The sequence below is a fragment of the Alosa pseudoharengus genome, unplaced genomic scaffold, assembly GCF_046254945.1.
Source record: "Alosa pseudoharengus isolate Yale_2024_CS ecotype anadromous, Long Island Sound unplaced genomic scaffold, YU_APseudo_1.1 YU_APseudo_1.1_scf_7, whole genome shotgun sequence".
Classification (NCBI taxonomy): Eukaryota; Metazoa; Chordata; class Actinopteri; order Clupeiformes; family Clupeidae; genus Alosa; species Alosa pseudoharengus.
This window is the reverse complement of record NW_027468859.1, coordinates 36558333-36575716: the sequence shown is the minus strand read 5'-3', so window position 1 is coordinate 36575716 and position 17384 is coordinate 36558333. Positions and strand designations below refer to the sequence as shown.

Below are 17384 nucleotides of genomic sequence, written 5' to 3'. Positions count from 1 at the left end.
CCAAAACAGTCAGCTGGACTGCACAAGATGAATGCTACCCCAACACAGGAAGTAACTGAAGAAATACAAAGTGTACAGATGAATATAACCTTTCTAGAGGATCTTATAAACAACAATAAATGACATTCCTACATATTTTACCTTTTTGTACAGCTTGCACTGACATTAAATGATAATTGATTTTAACTTTCAAACTCTTTCCATTGTACAGCCTTTTTAAAGGAAGCTTTGGAGAAGACACGAGACAGAGAGAGAGAGAAAGAGAGAGAGAGAGAGAGAGAGAGAGAGAGAAAGGATTTTATGAAATGAAACATACATGTGCCAGGATTAGCATTGTGTTACTGTATATTGTGTACATGCAGTGGCTTGGAGAAATATTTAGCCCTCTTATAAAAGATCCTTACACTTACTTTCACAATCGGTGTATTACTGCAAGCTTTTATGCAGTCGTATATTTACAAAGGCAATATAAATTATTTGTCTGTTATCCTTATAAAATAATTAAATAAAAAAGCTCAGATATCCTACTTTCATAAGTATTCAAACCCTTGTACTTTTGGCCAATCTTCATCAATGTGCCACATGAGGTGTATAGTCAAACACTAGCAATGCGTCAAAAAATACCATCCCTGTTGTAAAATACCATCCCTGTTCTAAGATATGGCAGTAGTAAAATCTCTCCATGGGGATATTCCATGTCTGCTGCAACTGGGAAACTTTTTTAATTTGAAGGAAGATTGAATGGTAACTAATTCTATAGCATAAAATAGAATATCTTTATTGTCATTACACATGCAACAAAATAGTTTGAAGCCACCATGCACAATGTCTTGAAAAACAATAAACAGGATTAAGTGAATATTCTGCAATGACTCAATGAAATCCCAAATTTGGGAAATATTGCAGAATAATATGCAATGATGGTTCTGTCTCACATCAAAACAGTTAAAGGTGCTATGTCAAGATTACCAATGCATTTTTAGTTTAAAACATAAATAGGAATATCAACAGGATGTAAAGAAACGACTGTTTTGACGTAATCTAAAAGAAACACCTACACTCTGTGTTGCACAGATATCCACTGAAGCTGGCATACAAACCAGCTTGCATCGGCCTGGCTCTCGTGGCTGCGTTCAGGCATACACCTTCAAGCCTCTTATGGCAACATGGGTGCTGTAGCCTATCAAATATTAGTATAAAGAGGTTGAATACTTGTTCTGGTTGAATATTTTTGGTTTTGATTAATTTATTTTATTTTAATCAACTTGCACTCTGTGCATTCAAAAATGCTGGTCTAGGGGCAGAGCTTAAGATGATGACAGACAGAGGAGCACAGTTAGCAGCGCTGTTCAACACAACCAATAGCAGCGCCAGCGTCAGTTAGTCAGCGTCAGTCAGCAGAACCACATGGACATGTATTCTTTTTGGAATGGAGTAAGCAACTGTATTTAAAACCTTTGTTTATAATCACTGTAGTATCAGCCAGGGTTTATACACAATGCGGCTAACACACAGGAAATTTACTGTAGGCCTACAGCATACGTTTAAACCAGGAAATGATGATGAGCTTGAGGGAGGTTGAATACATCTGCAAGCCACTGTACATTTATGCCCCTGGTTCTTGTGTTTCTTATGTATTGCTACCATCTTTCAAGTCGAGAGACAGAACCAGACAGAATGACAACTCCATTTTAAATACAAATCTGTCTTTATATTATACACTGTATTGTTTCTTTGACAGGTGATTACAGTTACAAACTGCAAACTAGCCTTAACATCAGCAAACATCTTTTTTTGTCAAGTGGTGTAAATGATTCCATGGTTCTTCTTTTTCTCTTTTAGTCTGATTATGTTAACAGGCACTGCCTGACTTTCTACTGCCACCACAAAGTTCATGTAATTTTCCTTACTTAATAGTTCTGTACAGGCACTATATGTAATGTGTCTTCAACACCTATATACACTATTTTTTATCACTGACAATTCTTTTAGCAGGCCAACACTGTACACTGACATTATCCAGGTGTTAATCTTTGTCAACAAGAGTGAAAATCAGCACTGTTAGTGCGGTTCCAGTGTCATCGAAGTGTCAAACAGAGATAATATCAAATTATTTAATAAATCAGGGCATTTTGCCCCCTTCAGATCAACTCTTGAGGTTTAGGTCTCTCTGGAAGTTTCAGTTTTAGCTCTTTAGCCCCTGCATAACTTCCTTTGTTGACGTCCTTAATGGTAACCTACATGGTAACAGTTGTCATAGTGATCACGACCCGGCAGAGTGCCATCTTCCAGACAGATTTGAGTCTGTAGGGCACTGAACTAGAGGAGACTGGATCATTGTGGAGGTCCATGATCCAGACTTTGAATGACAGGGTGAAAAACCATGAATGTTTTTCCTTTCGTTAAATCTACCCTATTTTCAAAGACTAACTTGAGTGTTTTTCTTGTCAAATAAGACTTTTAAACATAAATTTGCATAAACTGACCCTAAGCTTCAGTTAATCTGGCCCTTTGTATCCAAATGTCAGTGATGTTGCCTTTTTTTCTTTTCAAGTTACAGTAAACCCATGACTACTATCCAACTGACCATCATACACTGTGATGAATAAAAAATGTTATTACATTTTACCAGCACCAGTTCATTGAATTCTTCAGATCAATCCCCATCCCAGATGCAAAAAAAGGAAATGTGTATAGTACAACCAAATGTTAACACATAGTAGTTTCCATAGCAACAATCATTTTATTTTGATAGAAAGACAGATACCAGACAGCTTGCAGCTTGAAGAGACACACTACAAGCCTCACACCTTTGAGTCAGAATCTAAACGAACATTCAAAACATTATGCTCAAATACCAAAACATTCTGTCTTCTCCCATAAGAGACTGACCTTGAAGGACAGGATATAGACCTTGTTAGTAGACAGGATATAAACCTAAACACGTACAGGCCTGGCTGGATACTGAGGATATAAACCTGTTAAATAAACATGTAACGGCTGGATACTGAGGCAGATTGGAGTCAGTCTGGTACAGTTGAATGTGCAAAAAAAAGGAAAGAGGAAAGGTCTGCCAGAATCCACACACGCACACACTTTCACAGCCCAGCATGGTGTGGGAATCCTCAGAGCATGCCAAGCTGTGTGTGTCAACAAAGCATCTGCTTGAGTCTCTCTCCCTTGCTCTCCCTCACTCAGAAACACACACACACACACACACACACACACACACACGGAGTGTGCAGGCCTCAGAGATGTCACACACATCTGAAGCGCATCTCAGGTCTGATGACATCGGCGCTAGCGCTAGCACACAATCTCAGACAGGATTCTCCCCCATAAAACCCATGAGCCAGGAGTTTAAACTAGTCCCCATAAAACCCATGAGCCAGGAGTTTAAACTAGTAACCATAAAACCCATGAGCCAGGAGTTTAAACAAGTCCACATAAAACCTATGAGCTAGGAGTTTAAACTAGTCCCCGTAAAACCTATGAGCCAGGAGTTTAAACTAGTCCACTCCAGAGGCAGGCAGCAGGTCATAGACCACCACTAACGTTTCTGAACCTTCACCACACTTTCTGACAACATGACATAAAGGAGTGTGGACATCAACCACCATGACTGCGGCATCTCGGAAGGCAAAAGGCAAAACGCCACAAAAAAAAACAAAAAAAATACAAAACTGTTGCACCATTTAGCAGGTCTTTACTTTATGCTTGCCTTGGAGAAGAAGAAAACAGTGTAAAGAGAAGGTGCTCTTGCTGGTTGGAGATCAGTTTAGCTGCCTGTTATTTGAGACCACGGGAGAGCGGAGCTGATGCTGAGGGCTGTGTGCCAAGCCCTCACTGGCACAAACCTGACTGCCACATGCCACACACACATCCAGGAAGAGTGCATGAGAGGCCAAGAAAAGCAAAGTGAGACAAACAAAATGAAACCATAACCCACAGAGATGAAGCCGTTGCATAGATTAGGGCTACAGTTGCAGTCCATCACCTGTGGGTTTTAAATAGGTTTTCAATGGATTCAAAATATGCAGCAAGAGAGGCTCACTGGTGGCGAGTATTGCTTGACTTTGAACAAAGACGCTAAAACAACCTTGTGAGCGTCCAGAGCTCACACCAGTCATCGAGACCGTGAGGTCGATCGTGTCGATAGGTAGTCAGTGTTAATATGTTGCCCATATAGAAGCTGCATTTTTGTATCTCTTAAAGAGTGCCCCTGGTGGATTTTCTACAGGCTACTTGTATCCTTGTGTGGTTACATTTTATGCATTATTTTCTGCACAACCTATAACATGAGGTCATATACAATTTATAAGTTATGGTCAGACATATTTACAAAGCTCTCACCCAAGCAGACAAAAATGGTCACAATCACAGAATCCGCTATTGCGGGGCTTTACAAAACAGCAAAAAGCAAATAAAAACAAAACAACACGTACAGCATGAGCGGACATCACTGAAATGACTGCATTATTGAACTTTATCCCTCCCCTGAAGTAAACAAGTATCAAAGCCACCAAAAAGTACCATTGCAGGCCAGTGAAAAAACAAGACAGCCTCGTTAACACCATCTAGAGAGAGCGGGTGAGTAACATAAACAAAGCCCTGTGAAAGCAGCGTCTGAAGTATGCAGTAGTCAGATGAAACACACCAATGTCTGATGTGATTGGCTGCAAACACACCAATGTCTGATGTGATTGGTTGCTGGCGACTGTGGGGTCAAGAAGTTTAGAGGTGAATTCGTCCTTGGCTCCGCCTTGTGTGCTTCTGCATCTGGAGAAGGAGAAAAACAAGTCAACAACACAACCATGAAATCAGTGACAACATCATTTACATAAAATCTGTGACTGCTCTTGTTGGCTAATTGCCTTAACCAGGATAGATTTTTATTTACGGCTACAACTAATTATTTTAATAGTCGATTAATCAATTGATTATTTTTGGTCTTTGTTTCCAAAGGTTATGTCCACAAATGGCTTGGTTTGTCCACACATCAAAGATATTTAGTTTACAGGGTTAGTAAGCGGCGCGTGAGCGAGCGAGGAGCAGGGTAGATGGAATTTTGTTGGAGCGCAGAGCGCTTTTTAATTTAGAGGCCGGAGCGGCTGCTCTTTTCCGCTCCAATTACGCTCCGATACCGCTCACACCACGAGTCTGAGGCATGCACAAATCCACCCAGAATTCATGTCTTCCTAATGAAACCAAGACCATTACATTTCAAAGATACTGGCCATAGTAAGTTTGTTGATGGGGGATGGAGTTCGCTAAATATTTTAGAAAGGAAACGGAAAGTCATAGGGCCTACAAACGTAGCCTACTATTACTAGAAAACAACTAGATACTAACAATGTAGAGCAAGAACAACCATGAGGTGACACTGTTCCAGTGAGTTAAGATTCATTTTGGAATTTAAGAAGACACATTTCGCAGAAACATGAGTGTGCTACGGAGAGCAAAATAAAACATCAGCAATTTGAATATGCTTCATATCAAGTAAGGCTGAAGTAAAACTTGGATGCTAAGCCTGAATTCTTTAGGCAATTAATCACACTGATCCCTTTAGTTTTAAGCTTGTATTGACGTTGTCAAGCTTGTTTGTTGTTGTTGCACTATCGGTGTTGCATTATCTTTTAAAATAAATGAGTGAAATTGCCGTTGCTCTTAGTTCTTTGGGATTTAAGTTTTCTAAGGTGACAATTCGGCTTGTAGATCATTTCTCCCTCTTTTAAATTGGAGCGAGCGTGGATCGATTTCACTGGAGCGGGAGGAATTTGAAGTGGAGCGAAATTGAGCAGAGCAGCCTGACGTGAATTTGAGCGAGGAGCGGCCGAGTGGACAGCCACCTGAGCGAGGAGCGGCCGAGTGGACAGCCACCTGTGCGAGAGCTGGATATTCAGTCAGCTCCGCTCACTGGTTCCGATAGTTTACCATCATCATGAAGGGGTGAGTAAAGAAGAAAATAAGTTAAGATTAATTGAAAAAAATTTCCCACCCGAATTTCATTTACATGATAATATCCTGCAGTGGGTGGAAGGGGATTTTCAATGTCCTGTCACTAAATTTGGCTAAGGAGTAGCATTGATATATATATATCTACAGACTAAACTAAAAAAAATGAATGAATATTCCCTTATCTAAGGGGAAACAAAAAAAGAGAAGTCTGTTGCTCTGCAACCAATCAGAGTGCAGGAATTAGGACAGAACTCCTCTGTTAAGCCTATGGGACAGAACAAAACAGACCACCCAGCTGGGGCGATGACATCACAGTGTACGTGAGGAACTTCATCTTACATAACCACTCTATAGCACACACAAATCCTGATGCATTCCACACACATTCCACAATAACATACACATCTCTAAATTAGTCACATGAAGCCACCAAGATGGGGGGGGGGGGGGGGGGGTCCTTGTATAGAATCTTGCAAAGTTGCCAAAGAGAGTGGCAGTCACATAAAGCTGGCTGTTGATAACTTCTAGGGTCCAAATCAGAGTCATATCTTGCCCTTTAAATAAAAGCTTGTCTTGCAGAGCACAAAGGTTATTTGTATAGTGATGTCCACAAATCAATTATTAAAGAGCACAGAGGTTATTTGTATAGTGATGTCCACAAATCAATTATTAAAGATGAGGCTGTTCCGCGCATCCTCTCTGTACCAGTACACTGTATGCACCGTGATTCAAGCGCTAAGTATCTAACTTAGAAATACGTGTTTTTGCCACTGCACCTATTCTTTGAAACTTTCCCTTTTTTGCAGGGTTTCAAAATGAGAAAAAAAAATCTGTATTTTCATAAAGCAGAGGGGTATTTCACAAAACCTAGAGAAGGGATTAAGCTGGGATTTTTAGGTTATCCTGGATGAATTTAGCCTTGACTTGGTTTCACAAAAGGGATGGCACATAAGTTACCATGGGGATTTATTCTCTGCACCTAGCCTGGTCCCGACAAGGCTAACAGTCAAGCTAAGTTCATTCTAATGGTAATTATGTCGTCTTATTGGTTCAGCTAGCTGTCATTCACATCAGACCTCCGTGCTAATTTTTAAGGAGCTTTATTCCATTTATAAACTATTTGCTAAATGTATTTGCTCGCAAAACAAAACAGATTGTCTGCCTACTACCATATGGTTATTATTTTAATTGATAGCCTTATAATTATTAACATAGGCCCTAGGTACTCATTGTTTGCTTATTTTATTGATAGACGTTTGATGAATAGCCTACTGTAGTTGATTGGAAGTGGAGGGGCAAGTTCTCGAAGATATTTTCAACTATAATATTAAGGTATATCATACTATGTGCATCTTTGCAGTGGCAAGTGCTTTCTTAATGACGTTGCGTGCCGAGAGCACTCACACGTGGGTGCATACGTAAATTTGCATTCAGTTGGTCTACCACGCCTACTCCTGCTGTTTTACAGAAATAGTCATGATTCCCCATTCCAAAAAGGACAACTTTACTTCATTGTTAGTCTATATCAAAAGCGGTGGTTCACTTTGTGTGAATGACGCTATTTTCCGCGTCTTTTTTATTCCAACCATGGGCATTTTGGAGCAGAAACGAGAACGCGCACACATCCTGAATTACTTACACCTGGCTTAACATAGTCGCTCCTACTCATCCTGGATTGGCATTAGTGAAACGAGTTGAGCTAGGATGACCAGACAAAGCTATGTCAAACCTCGCTTTATCACTTATCTTGGATGTCTTATTTCTGCCTTTGTGAAATACCCCTCTGGTCATAAAGGAGCAGTGAGTATTTATTTTCTCACCAAAATTAAAAATGCCTCAAACCTAAAGATATTATTAAAACATTACTGGTCTCTACAAAGGATTACTTCAAACCACCCTCTTTTCTCTGCTCCCTAAGCGCACCAAATTACTGTTGAAAGTGTCCCTGCCTACGAGTCAATAGGAAACAATATCTTCTCCTCACTAACCTACACACACACACACCGAATTACTGTTGAAAGTGTCTCTGCCTACGAGTCAATAGGAAGCATGCGATGTGCTGTGCCACTCACAAATGGCGCCTCGGGGCTTCCGAAGGGCGACAGCTCAGCCGATCGGTTCTCCTTATCGAAGGAGTCGTCTCTCTGACGATGGGCAAACTTCTTCCTCAGAGCTTCTGCGATTAAAGCTGCGGGGTCGGACGCACACACAGTGCCCTTGCTCCTCCTCTTCCTCACGGGGGTCCCGCCTGGCGACCTGACCAGGAGGAATCACACACACACACACACACACCATTCATATTCATATCAACTCCATACATGTTACTTACTGTGGATGCAATGGGTTAACGGTGCAATATTAAGATATATGAGTAAATATGAACAACCCATTATCCCATTATCATATTTAGTAATAGCAGTAGGAGTAGTAGAAGTCGTAGTAGTAGTAGTGGTAGTGGTAGTTACATTGTAGAAATACACACTGTGAATTTCCAGAATATTTAGGGTAACACTTGTATGCCCAGTGCAGCAAAACTCATGGCCATGAATTTAAGACATATAGGGCCCTATCATGACATTCTAAAGTGCATCGTCACTCGTCAAAAGTCTATTCAAATTTAGTAGGATGTCCAGTTCACATTGGGAGGGGTTTCGTTCTCAAAAGTGGAGCGCATGGCGTAACAAGGTGTTCCTAGGTCTTTTAATCAGTCATATGGGTGTGTTTGGGGCGTAACATCATTTTAAACCAATGAGAATGACATCTGTCATTCCCTTTAACGGCGCAACGCGCGATATGTCAAATAAATGCATCGGTATTTTGGCATTCAACGGCGCATTTGAAGGAGGCTGCTTGCGAGACCGTATGGAATAGTCATTCTTAAACCATGCTTTACTAAAACCTAGCATAGCCTTCACGCATTTGCACTCGTCTATTTGAACTCATTGGCAAAGTGAAACTAACTTCACCAAGGAGTCAGTCAACGACAAGACAGTTATATGCAGTTACTTTCACTATTGACTGACAATGGGTTACCATCGAAAACATAGGCTGGAAAAAGCAACACTTACCCTAATGTTGCTCAAATGACTGAATAAAACAACATTTATCCTGCAGAGGAGTTGCTTATATCTCGTGACAGTGCATCTTCAGCTGTGCTCCATACGTGTCTCTCGCCTCTCCCCTAATCACTTTTAACCGTCATTACCAATTTGCAAATGATGGTGAATAACTACTCATCATGAGATGTACAGTATTTCGTAATATCTTTATTCTAATTATGTTTACCATTGTAATCATGCAATTTGTAATGCTTTGCATGGACGTGCGCTGGTGTGCGTTCATGAATGATAGAAGGATGGTGTGTGCACCTGCCAATATGACTGTTGACATGCGCTCTTAAAATAGCATATGAACAACTCGCCATTGACTTCTGACCAGGTTTAGGTGGTGTATGATAGCGATTTTTAGACAATGCGCCAGGTCCCTCCCTAGGTTGTTAATTGCCACACCCCTGGGCGCAATGCTTAAAAAATAAAGGTGCAAAATAACGAATTCAACTTCGCGCCAGTGAATAACGAACTTTACGCCATGCGCTGGTGACCCAAAATACAGCCCATAGTCTCTAAAGGTTTAAAGACAGGCATGCGCGACCTCTCTACTACCCAGCGCTATTCTACACAAGCATCACCCCAGCCTGAGTGCACACCTCTCCACCGTGCGGAGTTTGACCTGGTTCAGGTCCTTCAACACATCCAACATGGAGGGAAGACTGGTGGAGGCCGAGCCCAAAGACAGCTCACTCTTCCTGGGTAGGCCTTTGCTCGCCGCCCTCCGTTGTTTTATGGTCTCCAGGGCAGATGGTTTTGGAGAGTCAGAGACAGGTGGGGGAGGAGGGGGAGGTGGAGGAGGGGGAGGGGGAGGAGCAGCTCGAGGAGTTGAGGTCTGAACAGGAGGTGGGAGCTGGGATCGGCACGGGGAAACTGAGGCTTTATTTGGACAAAAGACAGAGGGGGAAGGAGAGAAGCACCACATACATGAATTTTAATTCCAACAATTCTAGATTCAGTCATCAAATCAATTCCAAATTCATAACCACTTTTTTCCTGCAAGAGTAACTTTGCACTATCTACAAAGCCTAATGTCAATACACTACCGGTCAAAAGTATGGGGTCACTTAGAAATGTACCTTCCACTCCATTATAGACAGAATACCAGCTGAGATCAGTTGCATTGTTTTTTGTTTTTTTAATCTGGGTAAGAGTTTTCAGATTACATTATGTGCTTACATAATTGTAAAAGGGTTTTCCAATGTTTTCTCAGTTAGCCTTTTAAAATGATATCAGATTAGTAAATAGAATGGGCCTTTGGAACATTGGATGAATGGGTGCTGATAATGGGCAATGTAAATATTGCATTAAAGATCAGCCATTTCTTTCTACAACAGTCAAGAACCCTTTTGCCATTATTTATGTATCATGGAAATGACCCCAAGCTTTTGACCTGTAGTGAACGTCTGGCTTATAGGAGTACCTGATGGAGCTGTGACAATCATTGCAATCTGAGCCCGGAGTTTGAGCAGCTCTTCCTCCAGGGCTGAGATTTTCTTCAGGGCCTCCGGGTTGGTCCTTTGCCCCAAAATCCTGCCACCTAGCTGGGCCGAGGATGGCAGGCACATGGGACCTGCAACCATCTCCACTGGTGGCGTCACAAACACTTGAGGCACCGGACATCTTTTCAATGGAATAGCATTTCTACAGAACAAAGTAAAAAAGCAAGCCATTTGCATTAAATTCCACACAATCATATCATTATTATACATAAATGTATACCACAAAGTGCTACCACTGCTTAGTATGACAATCATAGTTCTTCAGTAACCAGGTCCTTAAATAGTCTAATGACAGATATGGTAAGTTATTAACTGTATTCTACCATCACTCTGCAGCAAACTCGTAAAAATGAGAGCCAACCTGAATTTGGCGAAGTGGTCTTCCACATCTTCTGCTATCCAGAGTACATCTGCAAAAGATGGGATTGCTGGACTGTCCATACTGATGTCAAGATGGCCATGTCTCTTGTGGACTTGCAACGGAATCTGTTTGTATTTAATTTTTTAAGAAAGGGGGCAAAAAGAGAAACGTAACAATCAAAAAGTGAAGTTCTGCTTCCGCATATGGTCTATTTTGCCAGCATAAGGGGGTGCACGACATGCCTGGAAGTGGAGTCGGGGATAAGGAGTCAGGGGCAGATTAGAGCCTATCATCCGAACGATGCTTCGATACTGTCCGCAGAGTTGATTGTCCCACACCGGGACCAGCTGAAACACAAGTCACGTTACTGACATTTTTATTTTTATGAACACCCTAGTAAACAGAAATGCTACGACTGTATCCAAAACGCTTTGTAAATAGTACATATTGCACATAGAATCTCTTTTCTTATATCTCCTTTCTTTCCTTTCATTACTCACCATGTCAGCAGGAACTCCAAAATACTCAAGGACACATCGCAGTATATCCACGATGTCTTCTAAAAGCGACATCACGCAGCTTGTCTTGTTGGCTCTGAGAAGTGGGGAACAACGGAAAGCTGAATTATGACTTACCGGCTCCAAATAGGTCCGGTTACATATCGTACTGACTACAGTGCCTACGTGCCAACAACAACGTGATGGGTTGAATCAAATTAGCTGCATTATTGGATCGTGCATTAACGGAACACAAAATTAAACCATATGTTTTTTTGATCTCGATTTGATCATTGTGCAATGCCCCAGTGCTCCCTCAATACAAATGAGTACCATATAACGTTATACATGGATGTATTTTCTAAAGCTATCACTGCACACTGCAGTCTCGTGTAAAAAGCACCATCATCAAAACACCGCAGCTCTTACAAACGGTTATCGTTGGATACTAGGGAACTTAAATAACACTTAAAGCTCGCTGTTGACGTATTCGAAAGCAGTATGTAAGAAACTCACCTATGTGCTACATTAATCCAGACCCAAATGTATTCTTACTTTTTTAAAGTTATAATATCACTTTAACACTCGATATACAACACAAGCCGATGTACTCTAGTCACGCTTCCAAGGCAGGTGAACTCAAATAAAGCGGTGACAACAAACGGGGTTGTGATTGGATGTTACAAAAGCACGAATGCAGAAAGCCAATGGGGCCTTGGAATGGTGTGACATGAATTTAGCCTTCCGACCAATGATAGGGCTAGAAGAGTTTTAGCACGAATTTTGTATTTGAACGTGTATTCAGTTCGTTTGCTCTGTGGTAAGTTTAATTAAATTATTCCTTAATCTGTTGATAATAAATCTTCTGTCGGCCTCTTGGAAACCTTTAACAGCAAAAGTTGTTTTATCCAGTTAAATTGAGCTTTGTGACCGTTGGGTTTCTCTTTTATGTCGTGTACAAAATACCGAAGTAATCGGAAGTTAGCATAGCTCGATAGCTAGAATCTAGCTAGGCGACATTTAGCAGTACGTTGCTAATCTGCTAAATTAGAATAACTTTGAGTTGGTTTCGAAAACCAGCGGACAACACTTAAATTGTATTGAGTAGTTTTGCTCTCCAAAACGCACCAGACCTGGTGCTAGCCAATAAACTAATTTGTCCACCAAGTTAAGGATTAGTGCTAGCAACTAAACAGAGTTTGTTACAGAAATAACGTCACCGTTATTATATTACTCGTTTATCATAATAACGGAACACGAGCTTTCTTAACTTGTTTGATAACGATAAGTATACTATTTGGCTGGCTAAATGGCTGTGCAAGTTGGTTGGTTGGTTTATATGTATTTCTAGGTTAGCAGCAAAACCTTTCATTGTTAACGTTATGTGTACATGTTGACGTCAATTTGTTACAAACTAACGTTAGACAATGTGCCCCTTGTCTTCTATGTTGCAACCATATGGTGCAATGTAGTGTTAAACTGTTAAAAGCATTGTACCCCGACGTCGCGTTGTAGTATTAAACTGTTTACCCTTTAGCCTCAATTATTCTTATTTAATTATTTTTCTGTAATGTAACGTTGACTCATCGTCTCAACAGGTTTTATCGGGTGGCAGAATGATGGATGCCTTGGCAGTGGTGACCCAACTGCGGGATCTAGCTTCCGAGCCTCAGAACCGTGAAGCTATAGTTCAGGATCAGGGTTGTCTTCCTGGTCTCGTCCTTTTTTTAGACCACAAAGACTCAAATGTCCTCCTCGCCACTCTTCAAGTAAGCTTCTTCATTCTCCCCATCGTCCCATCAGAATGTGAAAGCCAACCTTGTAAATATGTGTTAGCGTGTAAAATAAATCCTGTATGATAGCAGTGTTGCTCATTTAGGACTGTCGTTCCATGGATTGTAGTAATGGGTTTTGTCCATTGGTAGACCCTGCGGTATCTGGCTGAATTGACACAAAATATAAGCACCATGAAGAATGAACTAGGCATGATGGTGAGCCTGGAAAACCTGATGGAGAAGTAAGTCGCCTCTCAGTAAAAACAATGCACCCTCGTAACCCAAATGCTTTATTCCATTATCTGACATTTTACAATTTACAGTTGTGTTTATGCATTACAACATTATCAAGTAGAAAACGAATAAAGGAAGGCTATCTCCCTTTCTGTCTCAAGTCTTTTAGGTAGGTGTAAATGTCACTCTGATTCAAATGTGTCAAAATGTTTTTTTTTTTTTTTTGTGGTTTTGTTTTTTAACCAGAGAGGGTTTGACGGATGACATAACTGTCCTGGCCAAAGATGTGTACGACGTTCTGACCGGGCCAGTCAACACACAAACATTCAGAACTCCAGCACAACAGCAAAGGAGAAACAAATCCCAGTTCTTCATCAACACCTCCAATAAGAAAGCAAAAACAGTCACCTTACAAATCGAGGGCCTAGATGGGTCGGTGAGTTCCCTTTTATTTGCAGGCTGTTTTAATGACCTTTAGCTTTCTCTGGGTCTAGTTTTATTTTTTGCCTTTTGTCTTGTACTGAGCTTTTAATTACTCAGATGAAGTGTGAGTGTGTTGAGTAAATATCATTGAGGAAGTTAATCTAGTGGTATCTACATGGTGATTCTGTGAAATTATTGTTTTGTACTTAAGGATACAAGGAAGTTTATTGTCACATGCATATAGTTACTGGAAGTAAGAAATGCAGTGAAATTATGTCTGGTGTCAGCCTATTTGTGCATTAATGGGGGGGGGGTAAAAAGTTTACTTGATTCCATGATAAATATTGATACACCGATAAGTGTAGTGTATGAAAATGTGTAACAGTTTTTTTCACTTCATGACTTGATGATTTATCTTTTGACCAAATTGTACTAACTAACTGTGTGTGTGTGTGTGTGTGTGTGTGTGTGTGTGTGTTCTGTAGGACCAGCGTGGGATGTGTGAGGAGGCTTTACTGAAGGTCAAAGGGGTCATCAGTTTCACATTCCAGATGGCAATGAAGAGGTGCACCATACGCATTCGCTCCGACTTGCCCACTGAGGTATACAGTCCAGTACAAACATACTCAAATATTAGGTCACACATCCTGTAACCATATCCCACTTTCACAGTGCTTTTCATGTCGCGCTGTGTGCACCTGTCAGTAACTCATCATATCGTCAACTGTGTAGACCTGAGGTGTGTTTCAAGTAGGTGGTTAAGTGACTGATTTGGGTAAGTTAACCCAGAGGAAGTGGTCACCCTCCTAATAGAAGAGACCTATGGCTTCATTCTCCTAACTAAGTAAAGCCAATAAGTTCTTCATTTACAAGGTTTACAACTTACAATGAATTAACTTACCTAGGTTTATCACTAAACCACCAACTTGGAATACCCCACTGCAGTCAGTAAACAGAATTTGAACAGAACAGATGTAAACAGAAGGTTTGATCAGTAATGGCAGGGGAACACAGGATGTTGTCCCTAGTTTCATAGAGCTGACGGCTAAACTCCACCTCCCTAGCTGTTCTTAGCTAACTCTCCGGTCTCTCTGTCCAGAATCTGGCCACTGCTATTGCTTCAACTAAAATCCTGCAGGCCCAGCAGGTAGTGAAGAATGATACTGGGGAGGAGGTGAGTGGATGAATATCATTGTTGATCTTTAATCTTTAATTGTTGTTATATTATTGTATTGTACGTCATTGTTTATCACTGCAAATGCTCCAAAGGCCACATATACAACGGAGAAAGTTTAACCAGAGACTTTCTAATGTGGAGACACAGCACTCAAAAAATCCTCCATAGAAATCCATGGGGCTAGTTTGTCACGCCAATATGGCCGTTACTACACATATCCCACCCCTTCCTCGGCAAAACGTCGACATGTGAATACATTGAGCCAATCATATGGTGTGTTGTGAAGACATTGTGCCAATCATGTGTTGTGATCTCGCTGCTGGAGCAAGATTGGTGTCGTGAAGCCTTGCGCATGCGCATTTCTGCCGAAATGGATGCCCGACAAGTGCCCAAAAAGCGTTGTCAAATGGCCGCCGAGTGGAGGGACTTGCCTAAAAGGACTTTGGTTTAACCTACTCCGATTTAACACGGGATTGTCTAGGGAAGTTGGGGTTGACAACTTATAGCCTAAAGTGGTGTTAAACGGTACTACGTTGGTGGTTTAGATGTTGGTAAGTCAATCCTGTGATGCACAAACTCCAGTTTAGGTATGTTCACATAAAGGGACATGTTTGCCAACGCGGGCTCAGTTAATGACCAATGTAACCAGTTACCTCACTTTAAAGTACAGGCCACAGGTACCACAGTCACTGTTTCGAATTAGTGTACGATTCATACAAGTAATCTCCTGTTTATTTGTTAATCTTTCTGTTTAATGTTAAATATCTGACGAGGGCTATTGTGTTTCATCACCGCTCCCTTCTGTTCTCCAGTGTGTTAATAGTTTGATTTGATTTCCCAGACTAGTTGGAGAGAACTTCTGCCAATTGAGGAGTTTATTTGAGTCGTTTAAAAAATAATCATCCAGTATTTTCCTGTATTGCCTGTGAGGCTTTTGCCCCTTTCCCTGAGCCTTTGCCCCTTTCCTCAGGTCCTGATCCCCCTCAGCATGTCCAGCACCGCCATCCAGGAGAACTCCCAGGTGCCCGACTACCTCCCTGAGGACGAGAGCCCGGAGAAGGAGCTGGACCGCGCCGTCTCTCGGACCGGCGCCAAGGAGGACGGCAGCGGGAGCTGGCTCAACACGGCGGCCAGCTTCCTCACCCGCTCCTTCTACTGGTAAAGGTCACAGGGGACTGTTCACGGCGCTCGGAAAGCGACCAACCATTGCCTCTCAGGGGAATGCTAACAAACGGATGACCACGAACGCTTCTGTTTCCACGTCAACCTGCACACTGCTCCTACGCTCGGTGTGAGAAGGTGATGGGGAGATTGCATCCAAGTCAGTGCTGCTTTCAACACTTCCAGATTCACATCCTCCTTCTGGGTCGACGCCTCCCTGCTACATGCTCTGCCGAGACCCTGGGTCATTATGGAGATGGGGTTAGCCAAGCCAGTGCCTCATTCAACACTGGTGTAACTCTTGCTTTCTCCTACAGGGTTGATGCCCACTTTGTCTTTGGCAGAGGGCTCCAGATCATTACCAGAGCTGAATAGTTATTCATCCTCAAATTGGCCACGCACCCTCATGAACTATTGCTAGCTAGATGATTAATACATGTATGGTAGACCGATCCATTGAGGGTTTGTTGATGCTGATTCATCCACTGACTAACATGGAAATGTGGTTGCTTCTCACGGGGTACTTCTGCAAAGCTCTTTGTTTGTTTTCCATGTTCATATTTGTTCAGTATGTCTGTCTGTACTATTTTCTGTCCTGTTTCCCTGTTGTAACTGGGGTTTTTTTTTTTCAGTTGACTTGTATATATATTCACAAAAACGGAAGTGCATTTTACTCTGTAAAAATAACTTGTTCAGGTAAGTGTCTTCAGGAACAATATGTTTGTGCTGGATGTTTTCTTAGCTCTGTATAAAAGTACAAATGGGTTTTCTTGGACTAGAATGACATGTACACTGTGGTTTAGTACATAGGGGAAATAATTTGTGTAAAAATGATCCAAGTGCTACCCTTGGTACAGTGATTAACTGAAACATTAGCCTGCTATTTTATGTCCAGCAAATGTATGGGCCAATAAAACTGGGTCTAAAGTTATTTGCACTCATTCAGACTCATTTTATGTGGAAATGCTTTTCTTCACAGGAACTGCAAGCTGTAGCTTTCTAGTCTATTTGGCCCGCACGCCGTTTTTTTGGGCCTAAGCCTAACGTCCTAAACCTGTGTGTTTCAGCCGCTGGGGATTTCTGTCCCAAAGGCTTTTAAGGGTTGGATACAGTTTATTATCTGACCACAGTTTTATAATAGGAGGCACTGTGAAGCTCCTGTCAGCAGAGATCAACAAGTCAGGCCCAC

General features: G+C 41.5%; 3 protein-coding genes across 5 annotated transcripts in view; 2 read left to right on the top strand and 1 right to left on the bottom strand.

Annotated features, from left to right (window-relative positions):
- The window catches only part of LOC143110211 (3',5'-cyclic-AMP phosphodiesterase 7B-like), a 77675-nt gene extending 75047 nt beyond the window's left edge, over positions 1–2628 (top strand). For both annotated transcript variants that reach the window (XM_076273100.1, XM_076273099.1), the window contains one exon: positions 1–2628. This exon is cut by the window's left edge and continues 632 nt beyond it. The gene's annotated coding sequence lies outside the window, so the exon portion shown is untranslated.
- A 92-nt stretch (positions 2629–2720) lies between these two features.
- mtfr2 (mitochondrial fission regulator 2) lies at positions 2721–12111 on the bottom strand. Of its 2 annotated transcripts, XM_076272334.1 has the most exons (9): positions 11942–12111; positions 11429–11522; positions 11171–11275; positions 10929–11053; positions 10489–10709; positions 9665–9944; positions 8031–8214; positions 4708–4779; positions 2721–4676 (listed from the first exon to the last, which is right to left on the bottom strand). In XM_076272334.1, exons 2-8 carry the CDS (start codon positions 11498–11500, stop codon positions 4735–4737), a joined length of 1032 nt encoding a protein of 343 aa, XP_076128449.1. In that variant the 5' UTR covers positions 11501–11522; positions 11942–12111; the 3' UTR covers positions 2721–4676; positions 4708–4734. The 2 variants fall into 2 exon arrangements, with proteins under 2 accessions (XP_076128449.1, XP_076128448.1); XM_076272333.1 differs by having other exon boundaries at positions 2721–4779.
- A 75-nt stretch (positions 12112–12186) lies between these two features.
- On the top strand, positions 12187–17126 carry armc1l (armadillo repeat containing 1, like). Its single transcript, XM_076272335.1, has 7 exons — positions 12187–12245; positions 13024–13194; positions 13351–13442; positions 13681–13870; positions 14343–14459; positions 14957–15031; positions 16005–17126. The coding sequence occupies exons 2-7, from the start codon at positions 13042–13044 to the stop codon at positions 16194–16196; spliced, it is 819 nt and encodes a 272-aa protein (XP_076128450.1). The 5' UTR covers positions 12187–12245; positions 13024–13041; the 3' UTR covers positions 16197–17126.
- The last annotated feature ends 258 nt before the right edge of the window (positions 17127–17384 follow it).